The 25,570-nt window shown below is 48.1% G+C and overlaps 1 protein-coding gene across 1 annotated transcript in view; it reads left to right on the plus strand.

The window, feature by feature from the left end:
• LOC147610568 (protein EMSY-LIKE 3-like) overlaps positions 1-25,570 on the plus strand; it is a 68,918-nt gene that overhangs the window by 25,207 nt on the left and 18,141 nt on the right. The window contains exons 2-5 of the mRNA XM_086785915.1: positions 8,080-8,276; positions 12,607-12,716; positions 12,820-13,057; positions 13,135-13,311. Of these exons, the coding sequence (XP_086642041.1) occupies positions 8,080-8,276; positions 12,607-12,716; positions 12,820-13,057; positions 13,135-13,311 (722 nt within the window). The remainder of the gene's footprint in view (positions 1-8,079; positions 8,277-12,606; positions 12,717-12,819; positions 13,058-13,134; positions 13,312-25,570) is intronic.

Genomic DNA, 25,570 nt, shown 5'->3' on the forward strand with positions numbered 1-25,570 from the left:
AACCGGGGTCCGGGCTCCATGCCGGAGTGGGAGCACTACTGATCCAAAAGGCCACTGTCTTGCGCCAATTGATCAATGCTCCCGAAGCTGCACTAAAAACCTGGAGCGACTGCTCTGCCCGAATAAGATTGGCCTCATGGCCATGCAAAAATAAGCCCGTGTCGTCTGCAAACTCAGCATCAAGCAAATCCTCCCCCCGGACTGGGAGCTGAAGTCCTCTCAAACCAACCTCCTCTGCCGTCAAATACATACTCATAGCCTCCGCAAAGAAGAGAAAAAGGAAAGGGGCGAGAGGACACCCCTGACGGACTGATCTGGTCAGCTCAAAACTCGGCCCCCGACCTCCTGCAATCAGCACCTGGCTGCGAGCTGTGGAATACAGAGCTGACACCCCTCTGATCCATCCTGGCTCAAAGCCCAGGCGAAGCATAGTGCCCTCTAAGAATCCCCAATCAACTCTATCATATGCCTTCTCAAAATCGAGAAGCATCACGACCAAGTCCTCGCCAAGAAACCTAGCTCGGGCCGTCGCCTCCCAGAAAGTAAAGATGTTGTCAAGGATACTGCGCTCCTTGACAAATCCTGTGTGAGTAGCATGAATCAACTCCCCCAGGAAGGGTTGGATCCTCAAACTCAAGGCCTTTGCTAAGACCTTGTAGACAGTATTGAGGATCGTAATAGGCCTCCAATGCCGAATGTCATCTGATACTCCCTCCCCCTTGGGGATAAGATAGATCAAGCCCTCTGAAAAGCTCTGCGGCATCACCCCAGTGTCCAAAACATGCTGAAAGCCTCTGCGGAGGCCTGGCCCCAAAAGGTCCCAATAGCGCATAAAAAAGGCCGGCGTCAGTCCGTCCTCCCCTGGGCAACTATGTCGCGGCAGGACCCTCAAGGCCTCGGCAAGCTCAATCTCTGACAGAGGCGCACCTAGAACTGTACGCATATGGTCTGTGACCCTCCTCTGCACATGGGCCCACACAGTCTGTCTGCAAACATCTCGATCCTCAGTGGCTGGCTCCGCTGAAAGCAGGTCACTATAAAAAGCAGTGGCAATGGCTCTGATCTCCCCGAGCTCAGTTGCTATCGATCCATCCGGTCTACCAAGCTGGCGGACTCCTGCTCGCGCATGACGGGGTCCAGTGATCTCAAAAAACTCCCCAGTCACTCTATCACCAAGCTGCGTCCACTGAGAGGCCTGACGACGATAGTAAAACTCATGTCTCTGCTCCTCTACCTCTCTAACCTCCTGACGTGCCTGGCTCAGCTGGGACGCCACCCACTCACATGCAGGCTGCTGCTCCTGAAGGCGCTGTAGCGAAGCAAGGCTGCGTCTAAGCCGTTGCTCCCGCTCGCGAATCTCTCCCAGTCGTGTCAAAGCTGCAGCGTGTAGAAAAGAGCTAAGATCAATGAGTCCCTGGGCACAGTGGCCCGCTGCATCCTGGTCAGAGCACTGACTATCATGCCAGATCCTCTCAATGTCCTCAGCGAGACTGGGATCTGCAAGTACCCTCTCTGGGATCCTCAACTGCAAGCTGGGCTCCCGTGTCCCCTCCTCCAGTGTCAATATAACTGGCGCATGATCAGAAAATGAGGTGCCAGCGAGAATGCCGACGGAGCCCCCTCGCTCCCCTAACCAATCGCCCACATAAAATCAATCCGTGATAGATTAGTCCCTCCCTCCGGCGATCCGACCGAGAGAAACTAAGACTGTCCTGAGACCGGGAGAAAGCCCCATGCTGCCATGCATCAGTGATCCTCAGTGACATGCAAAACCGGTCCCAAGCTGCAAGCTCCGTGCCGTGCACTGTAACATGACTGCCTCCCACCCTATCTGCCGGGTCCTCAAGCATGTTGAAGTCTCCCCCAACACACCAATGTGCGGCCTCTGGCAATGCATCTGTAACCTGAGTCCAGAACTCTGCTCTGGCACTAGCATGATTGGGCGCATAGATGTTGAGCACACCCAATAGCTCATCATGCATCCTCAGAATGACATACTGTGCTCTACTAGGCACAATGATCCCTCGATCCACAATGGCCTGCCGCCATACATCTGCAATAACCATGCATACTCCTCCCTGTCCACCCAAAGGACCAAACCCTGCAGACCAAAAAGTGTCCCATCTGCCAGGCATCACCGAACCATATCTCCGGATCCTGCTCTCACCCAAGTGGTGCTCCTGCATCATCAAAATGTCAATGCTGCCACCAACCAGGCATCTCTGAAGCTCCTGCCTCAAGCAACCTCGATAGCGTATAAAGTGTGCTCCGCCAAGGCCCTGTACATTCCATGAGATGATCCTCATGGATGCCCTGCTGAGGTGGATGCTGTCTCAGCCGTGCGGCTTGGATGGAGAGTAGTCCCCATCCGAACGGCTGCGAATCTGCCCACCCGGTGTACTGCAAGAATCCCGGATCAGGCGCCAGTGGGCTGTGGCCCATGGCGACTGCCTCCTGCTCTGACAGAGAAACCTCGTGTATACTCACATATCCAGGGTCGCGTGCCAAGTCTGCCGCACGAGGGCGAGGGGGCTGCGGGTGAGTCCCTCTGAGGCGAGGCGGGAGGAGTCTCCAATCAGAGTCTGAAGCTTAGGCGAAGGTGAGGCGAATGCGGAAAACCTGCAAGGAGCGGGCTGCACCCAAAGAGGCGGAAGACCGGATGAAAATGAAGAAAAAAACAAAACCCCCTGGGGGTGACCAACAGCACGAAAGAGGAGGGGGAGGGGGAAAACGAAGGAGAAGCCCTGGGGGGGGCGGCAACAAAGCGAAAGGGAGGGGAGGCGGGGCGCTGGCGCGAACAGGCGGAAAAGGGGGGGGGCGAAAAGGCGACAAAGGGGAGGGGGGGGCGAACAGGCGAAGAGTGGGTTGGGGGCAAAAAAACAAAAAGGGGCGGCTAGGCGGGGGGGATGCGAAATGGGGAGGAGGGGGGAGTCGCAGCAGCGAGGCAGGCGGGGAGTGAAGAGGCGAAACGGCGAGGAGAGGAGAGGACGAAATGGCGAGGAGGAGGGAGGCGCACCAGCGAGGAGAGGGGAGCGAAGGCAGGCGGGGGGTGAAGAGGCGAACCGGCGGAGAGGTGGGGGGCGAACAGGCAACAGAGAAAGGGGGGGGCGTGCAGGCGTGCAGCGCAGGGTGGAGGCGGGAGGCTTCAGCGAGCTCGATTTTTTTCAATTCGCTCTTATTTGCTCAGATCTTAATTTTCAGAGGTATTTGTTTCAAATTTTTGGGATTTGCATGTTCATTATCATCAATTGAGCAGGTACAGGTCCTAATGGCTCAGATTTGAGCACAATTGGCAACATTGGGTGACACTGGTCACATTCCGGGTCAATTGGCAGGAAATTGGGTGTTAACATTTGGGGCTTTTGATGTAATTGTGCCATTGGGCATTCATACATGCTGTATGATGTGAGCAATCTCACATTCGGGGCTAAATTGCAAGAAATTGGAGTGTAAATCAAAGGGCTTTTGTGCCAATTGGGTTGATTTGCATGCAGGCACTGGCATTTGATGTTTTGGGCAATGTGTTGATGCCTGTCAAGCACTCAATGTGCCAGTAAATCAAGGGGCTTTTATGTATTGGATGTATATGTGGCCAGGGGGAAGCATTGTGAAGACTCTGGATGCCTTCTTATGCATTAATGTACCATTCATGAGATCAGAAATTGACCTTGAATCAAGGGGCTTTTCAAGATTTTGTGCTTGTTGAGCTTGGCAAAGCAACAGGGAAGACTTTTATGCCTTGAACCCTCAGTAATCCACTTGCAGTCAAGGGGCTTTTGCTCAATTTTTGTCCGGGACTGTTGTATGCAGTGGTGGGGACTGTCAAGGTCTGATTTTCACTCATTTGGACAGCCAGGAGAGCATTTATTGCTACTGTACTTGTTGGTACAGATTTGGTACAACTATCAGCCCATTGGTTTTGTAGTTCCTGGTGAGGAACATAAAGTATGCAGGTTACACAAAGCATTGTATGGGTTAAAGCAAGCTCCAAGAGCTTGGTATGATAAAATACATGCTCATCTAACCAGCCAAGGTTATGTGAATAGTCCATCTAAAAGTACATTGTATGTGAAGAAAACCGGTGTCGATATTCTCTCAGTCATCTTGTATGTAGATGACATGCTCATTACAGGTACCAGCAAAGCACAAATTTCAGATTTCAAAGCTGATTTGAAAGCTGAATTTGATATGTCAGATTTGGGGCCTTTACACTACTATCTTGGCATACAGTTTATGCATACAGATGATGGCATTGTTATGCAGCAAACTAAGTACATAAAAAGTTTGCTAAAAAGGTTTCACATGGATGAATGTAAGCCCATTTCTACTCCAGTAGAACCAAGTGTACGGCTTACCATGCATGATATTGGAGAGTCTTTTGAGGCCGGCATTTACAGCCAGGCAATGGGATGTCTCATTTACTTGTGTAACACGAGGCCATACATATCTTTTGGGGTGTCTTTGTTGAGCAAATTCATGCACAGTCCAGGCATAAAGCATTGGCAAGCAGTCAAACGCATTTTTCGTTATCTTTAGGGTACCCTGGATCTTGATTTGTTCTATCCCAGGGGGGCAGCTTGCAGCTTTATGCATACAGTGATTTAGATTGGGCTGGTGATTATGATACCAGGCAATCCAACAGTGGGAATTGTTTTTTTCTTGGTAGTTCATTCATATCTTGGTTAAGTAAAAAGCAACCCACTGTTGCCACATCTACTTGTGAGGCTGAGTACAGGGCAGTCTTCACAGCTACAGTAGATTGTGTATGGTTGAGGAGATTATTGGCTGATCTTCGTGAGTGTCACCAGACACCCACCACCATTCTCACTGATAGCCAGAGTGCTATGGCCGTGGCACGAAATCCAATATTTCATGCACGTACCAAGCACATTGAGATTCATTATCACTATGTCAGAGAGAGATTACATGCACGGGAGATCAGTTTATCTTATTGCCCTACACAGGATAATGTTGCAGATCTATTCACAAAGGCTTTACCTCGAGAAAAGTTTGAAGCTTTCCGCAAAGCTTTGGGCTTACTCTCATACAGAGAGTGATCTGCTACCTTGTACAGGTTCACACTTCCACTATAGGGGGGATTTGTAGGCATATGCTCACTTATGGTAGTGCTATGTGTGAACAGGGCTTAACCAAGGGCACTTTTTTCCATGTGGTTTTTCCCCTTGGATATCAAGTGTGAAAGGACACTCTCATATAATATTTTGTACTTCTATATTATATGGATGTGGCACACATGCAAGGGTTGACTTGCATTTTGTGGCTACCACACTTTTGGCTCTCTCTCTCTCTCTCTCTCTCTCTCTCTCTCTCTCTCATTTGTGTGTGTGAGCTTCTCCATCCTGCACCTAACCCTAATGTGCAGGTTTGTGTGTGTGAGTGTGTGAGTCCAACACCATATATGTTCAGAAATCCCACTTTGTCCTTACCAATCCTGATGGTCACCCACTGAGCTCTCCCATTGACAATGGTGCCTGAGTTGACCACTGCAGGCAATAGCTGCTCAATGTCAGAAATCATACTCCACCCTGTGTTTAGGGGCTGCAAGCATGGGATTAGAAGCTTTGACTCCTGCCTTGAAGGACCTTCCTGCAATGGTGGGTACATCCCTTTGAAAGATGATGCTCCTCGAGGAAGAGAATATCGATGTGCCTACGGACTAGTGCTCCTTAAGCTCCTCTCTAAGGACCCCACGCCTCTGATAGCACTGCAGTTCTCTGCGGGAGGCGGAACTATCGGAATTGCCTTTCACTCGAAGAGTCTTGGGTGTGGGTTTTGATGGAGAGTAGTCACTATTTGTCTTGGGGCAAAGCTGTGCCAGATGGGCACGAATCTTGCCCTCCATGTGGAGCCACTATGTCTGAGCCTTGGAATATGCATACTCTGGGCTCCACCTGTCTTAATGCAAGTATCTATAGGAGGTAGGAAGGGGTTCTGCTAGTGAAACATGAAGAAACACAAAAAGGAGCACCTCCAGACTGGAGGACACCATCTCCCCTTCCAGATCTTTGAGTCTAGAGCCACCCAATTCCATCCGTGCCAATGGCCAGAAGTGACTGAGCATGTCAGTGATACGCCGATGATGCAAATGGTGTGAAAACTCTATGGCTTGCTGCCGGTGAATAGAAATAGACACTGACTCTGTGCTCCAATCTGTCCCCGGTGCTGCACAAGATCATCTCCTCAAACGCGGGTTCCTTCGAGACAAGAAGGCATTGGAAGAAGCTATAGTTGACAGGTTGCCCTGGCACTCGCCGGGGCGGGGGGGGGGGGGGGGGGGTGGCAACGATAGTCATCTCTACCGGATTTGTAAAACGATGGATCAAATGGCGGACTGAACTAGTATGCTGCCTGCGCTCTGGGTAGGCCTAGCCGGAGGGCGGCGGGGGTGCTCAGGTGAGGTAGAAAGAGGGGGGGGGGAGGGGGTCCTAATGAAGTCGGAGCGGAGGGAGCTGCAGAGATATGCTGGTAACGGTTCTCTGACAAAACCGTAGCCTGAGGTAACTGTTAGGGGGCTACTGAGATAAATGCTTGTAACGGTTCTGTGACAAAACTGTATCCTCTTGTGTCCTACCAGCCTGGCATGCTTGGCAGCGCCGCTCTGCTCTCTGGAAGTCCGCAGTGGTTCCGCCTCGGGCAGTGGCCTACTATACTCTTGCACCAGGATCGATTGAGGCCGGTCCTTGATGCTTTGATGCCTGGGGGCCGGTCTCACCACCCCCCCCCCCCCCCAAATGAGGATTTGAACTGGGAACGGGGGCGGGGGACCACTGGAGCCACCCTCTTGGACTGACGGCAAGGTGTCCCATCTGTTGGCAAATGAAGCATTGGCTTGGGGGTCGGAGTACTGAACTCTCTGCAGAATAGGATCTCCCGCAGGCAAGGAAGCGATATGACATGAGGGACTGACTCCAGAGAGGCTATGCAGATACGAAGGGATGGAATCTTGGCCATCCGAGCTAGAACCGAAGCAGGGGTTTGGGCAGGGGGGGGGGGGGTTCCATCACTATCCCAATAACACAACCTATCACTGGGAGGAGAGGAAGGTATTCCTTCCTGAGACTAGGAAAGCGAACTGTCACGGGAAGGCGTGAGATGCCAGCGAGAGGGTTGGACATCGGGTCAAAGCCCGTGCTGCCACCTCACAAAGGAGGCCTGGGTTGTACGCAGTGCGATGGGGCTCAGCTGCATGACTCTGTTCGATGTTTTAGGCGAATCAAACTCAACCTAGTCCGCTTTTGAGAAAGAATGGCAAGGGACAGAGGCCTCGGTTGGGAATAACGGAGTGGCTGATATGGAGTCCTCCTGGAGGTTCGAAGACCAGAAGTTGCTGAATCTTGCCTAAGAAGAAAACTACCCGAAAGCTGACAGCGCCTGACCAGGGAGACGAGGAAGAGGATAGGGAAGGGCGGACTGTTGGGGGGGGGGGTGGGGAGGGGCGGACAATGGAACGGAAGGGGGGGACTGGGTGGCACCCGGGTGGAGAAGAAAGAGGAAGAGGAGGTGCAGTGGCGGGGACACACAGTCGGCAGGCTGCACAGGGGGGCGATGGAGAGCTGGCAGCGAAGAGGAAGGACAGGCGGAGCAATAGCAGGGGGCTGAGGCGAGGAGGGAGGTGAAGCGAAAGGGGAAGGTGGGACTGGCGCAGGCGGGCAACAGCAGCACAATGGAAGGGGGAAGCGGGAGGTGAGGGTGGGGGAGGCAGGGCGATGGAGGGCGATGGTGCGAGCAGCAGATGCACAACGGGGGAAGCTCCAGCAGGCTCATGCTTCACACGCTCGCATTCAGATCATGGAGAACAATTCTTCTACATTGATGAGTCTTCTTTGACATGGCCGACAAGCATCAATGATATCTTTGCCAGTGCTCTGCCCATACAAATTGTCTTAAATGAATGTTTGTTGAGAAGCCAACATTGAGCATGGCTTAATTGTACAACCTTGATAATGATATATTTTACTGGTCATTCTATGAATGAAGACTTGAGTAGAGTTCTGTGTTGGTATAATTGTGTTTGTGGGCCTTGTCTTAATGTTTCTGACGATTTTACTACTGAAGCAGGGACAGATGATGACCTTCCGCCTTCTCAACCGGGTCGGGCCTCTAGAGGGGGGAGAGTTAGTGGGAACGGAAGGGCCATGAGTGGCAGTGGGCATTATGGACGCTCAGCTTCGGATCAATATGTGCGCAAGCTTGAGAAAGATGCATACATTGCTGTTCTTCGGGCCTTCACCACACAATCCGAAGTTATCACATGGGTTAAGCTCTTATCCTTTTTGGTTGATTTCAGGGATTTCATTATGGTTGGTTTATGTTTTTTAGCCTTAAAACAAGGGTTTGAGACGGCTCACTTTTGGTCTATTGGTAAACCTTATGAATGGTATGTAGCAGTCTACTCACTTATATAGGCTTTGGATCAGCTATCAAAGCATGTGTTTGAAAAGCAGTGCCTACAAAATCTAATGAGCCACTAAGATTTACTAGAACAAACAAAGTATCCACAAAAAAAGGTTTATATATATGCAGATTGTGCAGATATGGGGATATGGTGCTATGAAAGCATATTGTAAACCACACTAGGGACCAAAAATCAAGCGTGCCCTTCTCCTTGGGCTAACTTTATTTCTCAGGTTGCATCAACCATACACATACTTTACAAGTCAAATCTATGAGTTAAATCCAAGGAGAGTAAATATAAATTTTGGCTCTCACTTAAGGAGGTTAAAGTAGGTTTTTGATTCTCTTAAACTAGAGCAACACACTCATATGTGCACACACCCACACGTGTCTATATCTGTATGTAGAAATACATATATTCATAAATACATATGTATATATGTACACACACATACACACACCTAGCTTACACGCGCGCGCACACCCACACTCTCTCTCTCTCTCTCTCTCTCTCTCTCTCACACACACACACACACACACAGAGAGAGAGAGTTATTCACACATACATACATATAGACAAACATACATATATGCATTCACACACACACACACACACACACACACACACACACACACTGTCAAATCCCCATAGGATCTCCTTGTAGAACGCTCCTGGTACGAGACTCGAAACCTGCAAACAAACCAAACAAACAAGAAGGGGGTGCAAGCCTGACTCACCTCCCAACCACGACAGCCATGGGCAAGCCCACAGACTTGGCTGTCCCCACCGAGCCACGAACTTAGCTAACTAGATGGACGTACCGACCAATCTCTACCTCGTGACATCCCATACCGCCACGAAACTACCCTCGCGGGCCTCGAGACCGGTGCCGGCCTCGACTGCATGAATCAGGTGCACGTCTGCACTAGATCTAGGCTCCTGACCATAGAGCTCTCACAAAGACACGCGAGACTATATGACTAATGACGCTAATGAATGGGCTCGTCCAAAGTTTTGCATTTGTTATTTTTAACCTGTAAACGGTATGAGTCGCGTAAACCGGCTACGAAGAGCCCCAAAAGAGTTGTGGGATCCATCTTTGTAGCTTTCATCTGCAAGTCCCTAAACTTCTGGAGGTAGACCTCGTAAGTGAGGTGCTGCGAGGTCATGGTCAAAGCTGTAAACCGGGCAACCACATCATAATCATCCTCTTTCTTGGGGAATTCCTTCTTGAAGACATCTTCGAATTGTGCCCAAGTCGTTGGCTTAGGGTTGAGTTGCTTCCACCAAAGCAAAGCTTTGCCTGAGAGGAAACCTGCTGCCAACTGGATCTTTTTTCCATCATCATATGGGTGAAACTGAAAATGGACTTGTCACTTATGTAGCCAAGTGTCCACAATCTCCTTGGTACGCTGCTTTTGCTCGCCTCCGAACTGTTCCGGAGTAATGTTGGGGCCTAAAGCAGAGGCCAAGGTATCCCTATCCGAAAGAGTAGATAGGGTAGTGGTCAAAAGAGAGATGGAGTTCTGCAAAGCTTGCATCTGCGCGGCGATTTGTGTGTGATGTTCCGAAGAAGAAGCTTCGAGAGCAACTTTGAACTCTTGGAAATCTGATTTGGACACATAATCGTCAAATAGATCGGCATCAGTATCTTCCGCAGCCGGCAAGCCTTCGCGTTCGATAAAGGGCTCCAACTCGGATTCTTGGGTCGACATCTTGAAGAGGGTAAGTGGAGAGAAAATTCGATCTTGCACAAGAAAGTGCTAGAGAACTTGAGAGCTCGAGAGCTTGAAAACTTGAGAGATGTGTGGCAAGAAGCCCACTTAAGGGGTTTATATAATCTTCCCCAAAAGCAACTTGAGCTTTTACTTTTGTGTTTATATATATATATATATTCAGTTTTCTTAAAAAAAAACACCTTTAAACCATAAGGGGGGCCTTTAAACTCTTTAAAAAAAAAGTTTAATCTAAAAAAAACGAAAGCAACTGAATTCGGCGTCTCAATGCTTTTACTGTTTTTTTTCCTTCTCCCATCTTGGAATTAGCGCCGCCGGCCTGCCTTGCTGCCGTCACCTGCTTTTCTGCCGGCGCATGCCTTGTTGCCGGGTGTCCATGGTTGTCTGCGCCTAGGCTTGGCCGCTTGCGCACGCCTGCCTGCGTAGGCCTGGCCGCCTATACGCCTGCGCCTACAACAGCCAGCAGTACAACTGGACCCGGCCAGCATACACGACCGGCAGTACCCAGCCAGCAATCGCTTCTCTCGCTCTCTCTCTCTCTCTCTTTCAAACAAAAGCCAACGTGCTTTTTTTTCTCACACACACCTATTCATGCGACTACACAAACACATCCAGCCTTCTTCTTGCTAAGCAAACAACCCTACTAAACCACCTACTCCCTCATCATGGGTTTCTTTATCTGAAAAAACAGCAGCATGCATAAACAAAACAGCAAGCTTCTTGAACACATACCTTACTTCGACCTCAACTCCTCTACCTACCGACTTGCTCGTTCACGAGGCACGCTCTGATACCAATGTCAAATCCCCATAGGATCTCCTCGTAGAACGCTCCTGGTACGAGACTTGAAACCTGCAAACAAACCAAACAAACAAGAAGGGGGTGCAGGCCTGACTCACCTCCCAACCACGACAGCCGTGGGCAAGCCCACAGACTTGGCTGTCCCCACCGAGCCACGAGCTGAGCTAACTAGATGGACGTACCGACCAATCTCTACCTCGTGACGTCCCATACCGCCACAAAACTACTCTCGCGGGCCTCGAGACTGGTGCCGGCCTCGGCTGCATGAAGCAGGTGCACGTCTGCACTACATCCAGGCTCCTGACCATAGAGCTTTCACAAAGACACGTGAGACTCTATATGACTAATGACTAACCTTGGCCACCCTTTTATAGGCTCTTGGCCGGTCATTGGGCGTCCACACTTGGGCACCCGCCCGTCCATACTTGGGTGCCCGCCCGTTAGTCTATCCCTAACTCAGCTCGCCAATCTGCCTGCCTAGCTCCAAGCTTCCCCAAACCTTGAAGCTAGTCTTGTGTGCGTGTAGCACACGGTAGATACACACTGTGCACACACACACACACACACACACACACACACACACACACAACTCTCTATATATATATACACACATACATTTATATAGATTATATAACTATATGTGTGTAGTATGTGCGCATGCATACACATACATATATTTATATTAGATATAATGTACATAAATATTTATGTATGTTTGTTTATTTTTCTGTGGGTTTTTTCCCTATCTACGTGCTAGAGTTTGAACCTTTGATGCATCACACAATAGGTGCAGTTGCAACCACCTGTTGGCACCTAGAGCGACATATTCATAACTCTTCCCACTTGTTTCTCTGTGCTTTTACTTCCAACCAGTAGGCAACAGTAGTAACATTGATAAAAGTCTATTCTAAAGCTGGCCAACTCAAGTCAAAGGCTGGGCGGTGTGTAACAAGTGCTGGTTCAAGCTGAAAATTTGTCAAAGGATGGTCAAAAACTGCTCAAAACTGGTTCAAAATGCTAAAAAAACAACCACAATTCAGGTCAAAAGTAGTTACGATTGCTACACAGTTTTGTGCTGCTCCTGTCTGAAGCTCTAGGTACTCAAAAAAGTGACCCTCGGTCAGCAGGCCCTTGCTGGTGTATTATTGTACTGTGCTTCCCAGATTGGGGCACCAGCTCGACTATGACACCTAGATATAACCATGTCACTTGAAAAAAGAAAGTGACCCTCAGCCCTATCTTTTATTTATTAACATAGAATCAGCGGGATCTGATTCAATTCAAACACCGACCCTGGCCAGATTTTTTTGGGCGTTAATGAACAGTCCTTTGTAGTAGACCTAAAATTGTTAAACTATGAGTTGTCTTCAGGCCAGAAACTTGTCCTTGCAGCAGATTCTTGGTGGTTGAGTTTATGAAGCTAAGTCACACGAGCTTTGAGGTAAGGCATGTTGCTGACTACCTGGAATGGGGGATCACCTGCAGGGTGGGTTGTTTGAGTGCACGATGGAGGGAGAGGAGAGAGGAGAGAAAGAGGGCACACACAACAGGTGTGAGGGTGCTGGAGTAGGCAGGCATAGTCTTGGGTGGGCAAGCATATTCAGCAGCAGTAAGAAATGTGCCTGTGCTAAGTCTTGCATGTTCCTTTTCCAGCGCAAAGAACAGCTCATGGTGACATTACGGCAAGAGTTGAGGATTTCCGATGAGCAGCATTTGGAATTTCTGATGGGAATGGACTCCAACGGTGCACCTCACCAGTTCAGGTTGGCTGTATAGTCTGATTTTTATCAGTTCTTACACTTGTTCCATTGTTTGCTCTTAACTGCATTGCAACTGATCATTTATTGCATGTGATTGGTCTAACAGGGAGCGGCGTATGCAGGAGGACGAACACATAGGGTCCATGTATGCACCGAACATAGATTCAGTCCCAGCTATGGCAATGACTGCTTCTCGTAAAAAGCAGAAAACCACCCATGTTTCGCAAGCAAGTTTACCCCCTCCTGCAATGAAGTCAGCACTTCCATCTCCCACACTGGCTCCGGCGGGTCCTGGAAAGCGGGCACCACCCACTGGAGGATCTAGAGGCAAGAAGACCAAAGGGGTACGGTGGCAACTATTTTAGTTTACAAAATTGGGTTATTTGAGTCAATTATTGCTGATTAATCATCGTATATGTAGGGTCGTCAGCAGGTAAATGCATCCACTCCGGGTACAAAGCCACTTCCATTAGGACCGTCTGCAGGTGAAGGTTTGATCTCTGGCATCAATCCATGGATAGGTAAAAGAGTCAAAACAAGGTGGCCGGCAGACAATGCTTTTTACGAAGCAGTCATAACAGACTATAACCCAGAGAAGGTAAGGCCTGGGATCTGCTTACTACGGTCTACCCCTTTTCCCTTTTCATTTCTTTTCTTGTGTTTTCTATGTAATTGCCATCGCAAGAAAAAAAAAGTGCTGGCCTGTGAGCACATTCTCACGGTTGCTGCACCAAAGGCCTACTTTTTTTAATCCATGAGCTTTTTGTTAAGATTTTTAATACTATGATGTAATGCATTACGGAAATAAAAGCTCACTCTTGGGCTTATTACTACTTTTTTTTCTTTTTTTTTTTCCCGCCGTGGTGGGGGGGGGGGGGGGTTGGTGATCATGACCATCGCAGGAATTATAGATACATCACGGATCTCAGGGTGGTTTCTTTAAGTGCTGTTTGATTTAACATAAGCATGCCACATGCATTTGGATGTGCCATAACTATTGAGTTATTGCACAAGGTAGAGTGACAGGCCATTGTGAGCACTAATTGTATTAATGGACAAGGCCATTCAGACAGGGATCCATTAGGTTAGTGTAGGGGCACACACCTGTGATGGAGAAATCAGTGTCCGGAGGCAAGTGGCCTATGAGTGACAGGGTGAAGACAACAGGAGCACCACAGGACAGATAAGGCAGCAGTTAAGGGCAGTTTTTAGCATTGGGGGGACTTGTGCAGGGTTCATGCCTGATTTGGGAGGGCCTAGAAGCCACTCAGGCGCTCAAGGACCAACCAGGTATGAGAGACCACATAGGGGTCAAAATAGAAGGATTTACCAATTTTTTGGATACATGCAGGTTGGGGATTTGGAGAAGAGCACAAGCTGTATTTGAGGGTGTCATGCCCCCAGGCTAACAGACCCTGCCAATTAAGCATTAACAAAAAGGAAAACACACAAAGACTCAAGCATCTAGCTCACCGCCCAACCATAGAGAGCGTCCCACCATCATGCCTTTAAATCCATTCGCATTACTTCTTCTATAAATGCATAAAAATAAATATAAGCAACCTAATTGCCTACTTGTCCCTCTCTATATTCGTTGTGCTATGTGATTCATGTAACAAGAGGTTGATGAAACTATCAGTGTCTTCAAGTCTCTCTCGTTGTTTATACAATCCATAATAGTTGAATTGCTTCATGCAATAGGGACAACTTCAACTTCATATGCATTGTTGGTTAGCGTAATACTAAGCGTTATTCCGTGCACTCTTTACACTTCCCTTGCAACTTTCAGCATATCTTGCATATCTTGCAACAAGAAATCCACTGCTGATTGCAACTTGATCCCCCTAGTCTTTTGACAATTGGTGACTTTGGTTGATAACCGTACATAAACATAAATGGGCTGAAATCCACATGCTTACTACTATTATAAGCAAACTCAATCTATAAAAGATACCTTTCCTACTTAGACTGTCTCTTGGAGTGATACACCCTCAGCATATCCTCCATAGTCTGGTTAGTCCTCTCCGTCTGACCATCCAACTTGAGATGATCCAAACATGCTCAAGTGTGTTTCCAATTTGGAAAACACTGATTACTAGAATAATGGAGTAATTTGGGATCCCGGTCACTCACAATTGCTCCACGAAAAGCTGAGCCAACTCATGACTCTTCATCGACGACTTGCTTTAGGATAAATCTAGCCATTTTCGTCAATCGGTCAACGACGACCTAGATTGAATCATGGCCCCTATAGTCTGGGGTAATCCCACTCCAAAATCCATCGAGAACTTTGCCATTTATTCTCAGGAATTTCCAATGGATGTAATAACCCACCAGCTCTAAGCCTTTTCAGCTTTATTAAGTAGGCACTGGGTACACTTCCACATATAATCCTCAACAAAGGATTTCATGCATGGCCAATAGAAATGCCGGCCAACCAAGGCCAAGGTTCTATGTATGTCCGGGTTCTCCGCACTAGGTGTGTCATGGCACTCATGCAATATCAAAGCGCGGACGTCCATATCAATAGACACATAAACTTTGCCATCCTTGAACAGTAATCCACCTCTAATGAAATACTTTCCAATATCTTTCTCTTAACAACACTCATCGAAGTGTCCGGAATACTCGGATCTCGTGGGTTGCAACCGACTTGGACTAATTATCAGAATCATGTTGGCAACGCCCTTTGAGAGATAGATAGAAGAAGCCAGTTGTTATCTTAGCAAATGAGATAGCATTGACCTCGGGGATCCTACTAAGGGCATCAGGAACCTGATTGCTTGTCTCCTTACGTTAATGGATCTCAAAGTCGAACTCTTGCATGAGGTCAACCCATCTGGTCTTCCAACCCTATAGGTCGGGTTGATCACAAATATACTTCAACGAGTGGTGATTTGTCTATACAACGAATTGAGATCCATACCAATAGTGTCTCCACATTTTCATTGCATGGATAACATCGAGAAGCTCCTTTTCCTTGGTAGGATACCTCATGTCATGTGCACAGTGTGTATCTACTGTGTGCTACACGCACACAAGACTAGCTTCGAGGCTTGGGGAAGCTTGGAGTTAGGTAGGCTGATTGGCGAGCTGGGCTAGGGATAGACTAATGGGCGGGCACCCAAGTATGGACGGGCGGGCGCCTAAGTGTGGACGTCGGTGAGCGGCCAAGAGCCTATAAAAGGGTGGCCAAGGTTAGTCAATAGTTCATCGAGTCTCGCGTGTCTTTGTGAGAGCTCTATGGTCAGGAGCCTGGATCTAGTGCAGACGTGTACTTGCTTTATGCAGCCAATTTAACTTGGTTGAACACAATGCTAATCAATACACTTAAATACACTAAGATTTGATGGACACTTGCTCAAATACAAGAAGTAAATTGCTGAATTGACAAGAGACACACAATGAGCCGGAACGGCCGACCCCTCCCTCAAATAAAGTATATTGATCTTGGGAGAATCAAGTACATAGTGTCATGGGCATTTCTGACCAGATTTCCATACCAATGCATATGAATACAGTATTGCAAACAAGTGGTTGTCGTTGTAGACTTGCAATCCACACTACCCTCTCAAGTGCCCATGTCCCTACCATCTGCTCTCTATTGTTCCACCAACACATGGTAGCAACAATCTGCAAGAGAGCACGTAGGAAAAGAGAACACTACACAGGGTATGTGATCTTGAAATCCGGTTCCTCCCTCCTGCTACTTGCTTCCATATTTAAGGTAAAAGCTTACCAATAGCAAGTAGAGTCGATGACAGCGGAAGTCTTCGCGATGGAAGTCCTTAGAGTGTTGAGATCTTCGATTTGTCGCCTTTCTTTGTGACAAAAGTTTTCAAGAGGATGAAGGGAACCTTGGGAAAGCTTCCCCTATGGTTCAACTTGAGAAAGGAGGGCTGAAATTAGGGTTTTTAGCAAAAAGACCAGAAATTACAGCAATAAAGAGAGCTGTTTTGCTGAATTTCAGTCATTGGGAGTGTGTAGGAGAGTGATTAGCATCCGGAATCACTCTTGGAAGCTTGAAAATCACCTTAGCAAGCTTGGAAATGGAGTTGGGAAAGAGAATGTGCAGAAAATGCAGCCCAACAGCCCTCATGAAGGAGGCGCCAATCTCTAGAGAGAGGAAGAGGAGTGAGGTGGTGAGTTGTCTAGTGTAGGTGGCAAGCAGGTGCTTTGTGGAGCAAGCTACAGTGGACCCATGGCTGGTTACTTCCTTTGTACAAAGGGGATAAGGTCTGGGCGGTGGACATTGGGTTATGTCCACCTCGGGACATCAGTGTGTGTGAACACCAGGCTGGTCATAATTTAGAAGTGAGTTTTGGTCACCCAAAACTTAATGAAGTGTGTACACACTCACTTATAAATTAGTGCTAACTTCTAAGGCTAGGTTTATGACCAATACTTACCACCTGTCACATGCCACATAACCATGTCAGCAGACAGTTTCACACGCACGGTTCGCGGGCGGGCGTCCCCTTACCCGGAATTACACATTGGTCAAGCAAGCATGAAAACAGCATGCAATTTCAATTGCAAGCAAGCACATAAAGACGCTATGCAATGCAGCATTGGTATGGACAATCCCCGCACATGAGACTACCAAAATAGACGTGCTCCAGGCAAGTACACGAGGTACCAGACCCAATGGAACACCAATCCACCAAGCATTTCCGGGCATGTACACGGAGGCACAAGTTCCAACGGAAAGCCAAGTCCACAGTATCGCATGAGTGGCATCAATCCCCGGCATATACAACTACCATGGACAACAGTCCAATGTACATACATGATAAGAAAGCACCGGTGGACCAATTGGGTGGCCAAATGGTGACAGCCAAGGTTGGCGGCAGTCTTGAGGCCCACGAGGGTAGCTTCGTGGTGGTATGGGACGTCACGAGGTCGGCATGTTCAACTAGTTAGCTCAGCTCATGGCTCGGTGGGGACAACCAAGACTTGTGGGCTTGCCCATGGCTCTCAAGGTTGGGAGGTGAGTCAGGCCTGCACCCCCTACACGTTGCTTGGTTTGTTTTGCAGGTTTCGAGTCTTGTACCAGGAGCGTTCTACGAGGTGATCCCTTGGGGTTTTGAAAGATATGTCATGTGCATTGTGTGTATCTACCGTGTGCTACACGCACATAAGACTAGCTTCGAGGCTTGGGGAAGCTTGGAGTTAGGCAAGTTGATTGGTGAGCTGGGCTAGGGATAGACTAACGGGCGGGCGCCCAAGTATGGACGGGCAGGCGCCCAAGTGTGGACGCCTGGTGACCGACCAAGAACCTATAAAAGGATGGCCAAGGTTAGTCAATAGTTCATAGAGTCTCGTGTGTCTTTGTGAGAGCTCTATGGTTTAGTGCAGACGTGCACCTGCTTCATGCAGCCGAGGCCGGCAGCAGTCTTGAGGCCCGCGAGGGTAGCTCCGTGGCGGTATGGGATGTCACGGGGTAGAGATTGGTCGGTACGTCTTGCTAGTTAGCTCAGCTCGTGGCTCGGTGGGGACAGCCAAGACTTGTGGGTTTTGCTTACAGCTGTCAAGGTTGGGTGGTGAGTCAGGCCTGCACCCCCGCTTGGAGTTAGGCAGGTTGATTGGCGAGCTGGGCTAGGGATAGACTAACGGGCGGGCGCCCAAGTATGGACGGGCGGGCGCCCAAGTGTGGATGTCGGTGACCGGCCAAGAGCCTATAAAAGGGTGGCCAAGGTTAGTCAATAGTTCATAGAGTCTTGCGTGTCTTTGTGAGAGCTCTATGGTCAGGAGCCTGGATCTAGTGCAGACGTGCACCTGCTTTATGCAGCCAAGGCCGGCGGCAGTTTGGAGGCCCGCGAGGGTAGCTTCATGGCGGTATGGGACGTCACGAGGTAGAGATTGGTCGGCACGTCCAACTAGTTAGCTCCGCTCGTGGCTCGGTGGGGGACAGCCAAGACTTGTGGGCTTGCCCACGGTTGTCAAGGTTGGGAGGTGAGTTAGGCCTGCACCCCCTACATGTAACTTGGTTTGTTTTGCAGGTTTCGAGTCTTGTACCAGGAGCGTTCTACGAGGTGGTCCCTTGGGGTTTTGACAGTGGTATCAGAGCAAGCCTTGAGAACGAGCAAGTCAGTAGGTAGAGAAAAAGAGGTCAAAGAGAAGGTATGAGATTGCTGTTTTTCTGTGCATACTGCAGTTTTTTCAGATTCAGCATGTTTTTTTTTGCATTGTAAGAACCCGTGATGGGGATTATGGTCTTGTAAGGGTTGTTTTGCTTAGCTAGAAGAAGGGCTGTGTTTTTTGAACAAGAGAAAGAAAGAGAAAAGAAGTTTGTCGGCTGTCTGTAAATCTGTAAGAGAGAGAGAGAAAGAAAGAAAGAAAGTCTACTAGAGGCCGAACTCGGCCTATGAGACAAATCAATATACAACTGTCAATGTCATCTGGATGTCCACAAAAAAAAAAGGACAAAATGAACATGAAATAAACTATGAAAGTACTGAGCTAGTGGTGGGGTGTGATGGATGGAGCACTACTGCCAGAGGCTCAGTATGCAACCTATATGCGCAGGGTATACAAGAATGCAATGCAGGTCTGTCTAGCTCCAACGAGTACCATAATGGGGGTGTAATATGTGATACAAGGTGATGGCGAGGCAAAAATACCTCGGAGCATGATCTCCGGGTGTGAGTGTAAGTGAGCTAGCTGCTCCTCGATATGGTGCTAATGTCGAGCCTGTATCTTTGTGATCTCCCTCTGATGTAGTCTGGGAGTCTGGTAGCCTGGTAGCCTGGTGATCTAGGTCTCCGTCTGGCTCGGAGGTCCGCAGCGCATTGAAGTGTAACCCCCTCCTGTGTCAGGATAGGCACTGGGATAGATCTGTGGAAGAAATCAGTGAGCTGGAGCTGTCGCCCACCTCTCCGTGTGGTATGAGTCCGTAGCAGTGTCTCTCTATGGCACTGTCTCTAGCAAGAACTGGCCAAATCTGCGCTGGTCTGCGGACTCCATGATTTGGCGGAGTGAGGGATGTCCACTGAAGATGGTGGTGTATCTCTTTCTAATGACACTATATGCTCTGCATCTGCATACATAATGTAGTCTGCATATCCTCTCTGCTCTGGGGATCTGTGCTACCCTACCTGCCTCAATCTCAAGCTGGTGTGATGACACTCTGAGCTGGCCAATCACCACTCGGGCACTGTGAGGCATGTACACATCCATGTATCCAGGTCTCTGTATGAATTCATCCGCTGAGATACGCATTAACTGATCTCTATAGTATAGCATCTTCGGCGGTAGAGGCTGACTGGGTGTAATCCAAGTCTCTTGAGTGTATCGCTGCCATAAATCTTGCCGAAGGACTCTGTTCCTCTCACTGTGAGAGAGCTGGATGTGTGGTGCATGTATATCATACTGGAAAGGTGGCAGGTGATCTATGTCAAGACCATGCTGAGTGAGCCACTGTATCATCTGTGACTACCATGATCTCCTATCTCCACTCTCTGCGAGCTACCTGGACGCCTCAAAAGCTCTATGTGAGTCGATCTGATGGCATATCTCTGATCCTCTGTATGAAGCAGATCGTCTGGAAGAGGGCCTCTACTAGCATAGGAGGTGCAGCAAACTCCGTCCGGACAATGTCATGTGGGACGGAGGGTTTGCTGCGGATCATCCGTGAGAGCATGAGAATCTGAGGCCTCTCTGTCACCAATTGGCCGACCATTTGGTCCATTCCTAGTTTTTGCGTCTCGTTCACTTGAGGCCAGGCCGGTGTCTCATGTGAAGAGGCCAGTATTTTGCTGACATGGACGGGAGCCAGACTGGTGCCACCCGTGTGTTAGCAGGATGGTGTCGTATGGACGGGAGCCAGATCAGTGCCACCCGTGTATGACCTGGACTGTGTTCGATCCATGGGACTGTCACGCCATGGAAGAGCCAGTATTTGTGCCGTGTTTTACCTATGGGACTGTCACACCATAGGGAAACTCGTGCCTGGAACTGTGTCTTACCTATGGGACTGTCACTCCATAGGAAGACCACATTTACTTAAATATGGGCACCCCCTTTGGGCCACTTAGGGGCCAAGGTGGGGAGCCCCACTTTAAGTGAGTGTGGGGGTGGGCATGGGCATGGGCACCTACCCAAACTCCCCACCCACATGCAAACGTGGGCATCACAAAGTTAACTCCATCTTTTCATTTTATTAAAAAGAATCGCTTCTTGCGTTTGAGGATCACCCATCGCTACCACCTTCTTGTGTGGAGAAACCGGCGACCATCTTCTCTTCGCTTGTTTTTCCCAAGCGGCTGGCTGCCTTCCCTGCATGACTACAGTACCCTTTGCTGCTGGCTGCTACTGCCCTGCAGCAGGCGGCTACTCTTCCCAGGGGCTGCAACTACAGGCGGCTGCTCTTCTCCTTGCGCCTGTTTTCCTACAGGCTGTGTTACCTACACAAAGGCGGCTGCCCTAACCTCTGCGCCAGCTTAGCCTGCAGGCTGTCCACCTTCACATGGACATTATCTGGTTCTCAGAACCCATGGAGCATTGTATTCATTAAAAACTCCCAATAAATATATCATATATTGAGGGGGGGGGGTCGGCCCGTTCCGGCCCCAGTGCTGGTGTCCATCTTTCCATTTCTGTTCATTTAAATTTCAAGTTGTTTTAAGTTGTCCATTTCATATTTGTGGTTTTAAAGTTGTGCTATTAAGCGTGTGGGTGTCCAACGGAGTCTTTCCCACTTGACGGGATCGGTTTCATTGGTATCAGAGCACGGTTGTTTCCCTCTTCCTAGTGGGGAAACGAACCTGTGTACTGGACATCCCGCTTTTAGCAAACTTTGAACACAATGGACAGCCAAGGCAACCCTTTGGAAGTACCAAATTCGAGGGGTCCATCTAGTGCTTCTCGTGGGTCTGATGCCCTGCGTGGTAGGCACAAGCCCCTTGAAAGGGTTATGGATAGTGAATCCAAGGGTCAACTGTCTCCAGGGAAGACAGTTATGCTTGAACAAGACCCTGATGCTATGAGGGCTGAAATGGAACATATGAGAAAACTTTTGCAGGCTCAAGAGCAAGAATTAAAGTTTTTGCATGAAGATCCTCATCTACAAAGTGCTATTGAAGCCAGGAAGGCTGATGCTATGGTTGATGTAACCTTTGAATCAATGGCTTGTGAAGTGGGCAAGAAACCAAGGGAGTTGGCACTTGCCTATCTCCTCGGCAAAGGTGATATCAAAGAGGGGGATGACGGAGAGCTAAAATTCAGAAATCCACCTCGTTTGATGCATGGAGATCCTGCATCCCAGAGGCTGAAATCTTTTATGCAAAAGGAAGAGGTGACTGTCACCTCTCGTCATGCATCCTCTCCACAAGGCACTAAGCCTGACAGATATATGTATGCCAGTGCTCATGGAGGGCACGAAAGTCACATGCATGCAAGATATGTATCTCATGGTGACAGGTCTACTTCCAGAAAAATTTTGCCTTCTGAGTTGTCTCATGGAGAGACCATGCCATATGCAGGTAAGTCACATGCATCTGAGCTTCGAGTTCGTGGAGCACATGCCACCGTGCCCCATGAAGCTTCTATGACGGCCCATGGAGCCCATGCAGATAGGGCTACCCCGTTGGATAAGGGGAAAAGAAAAAGAGAAGATCATGAGCCTCATGCCAAGAAGCTCAAGGAATTCAAAGCAGGTGATAAATCTGTCAAATTTGATGTCTTTCATGGTGAACATGATGCTTCTAAGGTGTTAGCGTTTGTGGCACAGTTCGACATTGCTTTTAGCGATGAGGATTTCACAGAAAAGTCGAAGGTGCGCCATGCTAGCATGTTTCTGAAAGGCACTGCTGCCCATTGGTGGATCACTGAAAAGATCACCAAGGATCCCATCTCTACTTGGAAGGAATTCAAAGATAGATTTTATGCTCAGTTCTTGCCACCCAATGCAGAGCAAACTCTCACTCAAAAGTGGGACAGGCTGGAACAAAAAGACAATGAGAGTGTGCAACAGTATGTTAACAAATTTTGGAAAGTGTTGCTGGAAGTGACTCCCTTCATGCAAATCACAGAGGATGAAAGAAAGAGGAAGTTTCGTTCTGGATTGCAACCTGCTTATAGATCGGGTATTGAATTGCACCCGAAACATACGTTGCAACAACTCACAGCTTCTGCCCTTGCTACGGAGCAATTGGTGCTCAAGATCAAGCAGGATCAAGGAGGTTCCAAGGCGAAGGACAAGGCTGCCCCAAATCAGCAAAAGGGTGGACAGCCACCTAAAAAGAACTTCCGGGAGCCCTACAAGGGTGGTAAAGCTGAAAATAACACATCTAAAGAACAGGGCCCAAGAAAGAACAAATTTGGATTAACTCCGGAGCAAAGAGAGCAATATGCTAAGGATGGAAAATGCTTTTCTTGTGGTAGCAAAGACCACATGTTTCGGCAATGCCCAGATCGCAAACCAAAGCACGAGGACAAGCACACCAAAGCAAATGTTCATGCAGTTCCTGATGTGCAAGGTAATACAGGTCATGATGCAAAAGAGCGAATGGTTTGCAAGGCTTGGGGGCAAATCAAGGATCAGCCCGCACTTTTTATGTTTGATGACTGTGCAACTGACAATTTCATCTCTATGCAAATGGCAGCTGCATTGGGTATTGAGGTTGAAAGCATGGGACCTCAGATTGAAGCCGAAGCTGCATTTATTGACAAAGAGGTGCAGGATACCCCTTTGATTGGGAAGTTGCGTATCCATATTCAGGGATACCTTGATAATGAGCATTTCTTAGTTGCTCCTTTGAATGGATGTGATGTATTGTTGGGCAAGCCGTGGCACCATAGGCTTGAGCCCCGCAAGGACTACAAGTCTAATATGATTTCTTTTATGCATAAAGGCCGCATGCATTTTATTGATGCTGGCAAAGAAGGGGATTCCATCCCAGTTGTATCACACATCCAAATTAATAAAGCAATCAAAAAGAGTCTTTCAGCGTACTTGGTTTTTGTGCGTGATAGTCTTGTGCCAAATCATCAAAATGTGAATGCTATGTCTAATGATAGGCTGAATTTTCTTAATGCATTCAACGATTGTTTTGCTGACTCGTTGCCAGGTGAATTACCTCCCCAAAGGCCCGAAGATCATCGTATAGATCTTGTGCCAGGTAGTTCTCCACCTAACAAACCCGCATACCGAGTGAGTGTTGTACAACAAGAAGAAATCATGAAGCAGGTAAACGAGCTTTTAGAGAAAGGTTTGGTTCAGCCCAGTTCCTCACCTTACTGCTCTCCTGTACTTCTTGTTCAAAAGAAGGACGGATCATTCCGTATGTGTGTGGACTATAGAGCTTTGAACAAGCTTACCATCAAGAACAGATTCCCAATTCCACGTATTGATGATATCTTGGATAAGCTTGATGGCTCAGCTTGCTTTAGCAGACTTGATTTGAAGAGTGGTTATCACCAGATACGCGTGGTGCCACAAGATGTCCATAAGACTGCATTCAGGACAGCCTTCGGATTATATGAATTCTTGGTAATGCCTTTTGGTCTCACCAATGCTCCTGCTACTTTTAATCGTATGATGGATAGGATATTCCGATCCCATCGCAAGTTTACCGGAGTCTTCTTTGATGATATCTTGGTTTTCTCCAAGAATGAGCAGAAACACAGAACTCATTTGGTCACAGTGTTCGAAGAGTTGCGGAAGCATAAACTTTTCGTCAATGCCAAGAAAAGTGAGTTTTTCCTTTCAGAGATTCATTATCTGGGACATATTGTATCCAAGGATGGAGTTACAATGGATCCTGCAAAGATAGAGACTATTCGGAATTGGCCCGAATTGCAAAACGTACATCAAGTACGTAGTTTTCTGGGATTATGTTCGTATTACAGGCGTTTCATAAGGCATTTTGCTATGATTGCCACTCCTCTACATGATCTCACGAAGAAGAAAACTGCTTTCAAATGGACTTCAAAGGAACAGGATGCTTTCTTGCAGCTCAAGCATGCGATCATATGTGGTCCAGTATTGATTGTTCCTGACTTGCACAAGTCATTCGTGGTTGAATGTGATGCTTGTGGTGATTGCATTGGAGCTGTCCTAAATCAAGAAGGGCATGCAGTTGCATACGAGAGCCGTCGTTTGCATGATGCTGAGCTTCATATGGATATCTATGAGAAAGAGCTCTTGGCTGTAATTCACGCCTTAAAGATATGGAAACATTACCTTCTTGGGGCTGAAGTCAAGACAGATCATCAAAGCTTGAGATACTTTCTATCTCAAACTAAGCTTTCAGAGAAGCAGATGAGAATGGCAAATTTTCTTTCCATGTTTCATTTTCAGATTGTGCATACTCCAGGAAAGAAAAATGTGGTGGCCGATGCACTATCTAGGAGGCCTTATATTGCTGCAGTCTCAGTGGCCTCTCATGGAGATCTATCTGCTATGAGAGATTTGTATCATTTGGATGCTGATTTTTGCCATATATGGACTGATTTGATGGCTGGTCATTCACATGCCTCTTATGTTATCAACGAGGGTTATCTCATGAAGGATAATTGCCTATGTGTGGTGAAGGATTTGCGTTCAAAGGTTATGGACGAATGTCACGCTCCACCATATGCTGGTCATAGGCCTACTACTCGCATGATTCAGAGGTATTTCTTTTGGCCAAGCATGCGTAAAGACATTGAGGCTTATGTGCGTGCATGTATTACTTGCCAAAAGGTGAAATTTGATAGGCAAAAGCCTCCAGGTTTGCTTCAGCCATTGCCTATTCCCTCGCAACCTTGGGAAAGTATCACGATGGATTTTATTATGGATTTGCCTAGATCCCAGCATGGGAATGATGCTATTTGGACTATTGTGGACAGGTTTAGCAAGCAAGCTCACTTCTTGC

This window comes from Cibotium barometz, chromosome 49 (assembly GCF_041138505.1).
Source record: "Cibotium barometz isolate CiBa-2024 chromosome 49, ASM4113850v1, whole genome shotgun sequence".
Taxonomy (NCBI): Eukaryota; Viridiplantae; Streptophyta; class Polypodiopsida; order Cyatheales; family Cibotiaceae; genus Cibotium; species Cibotium barometz.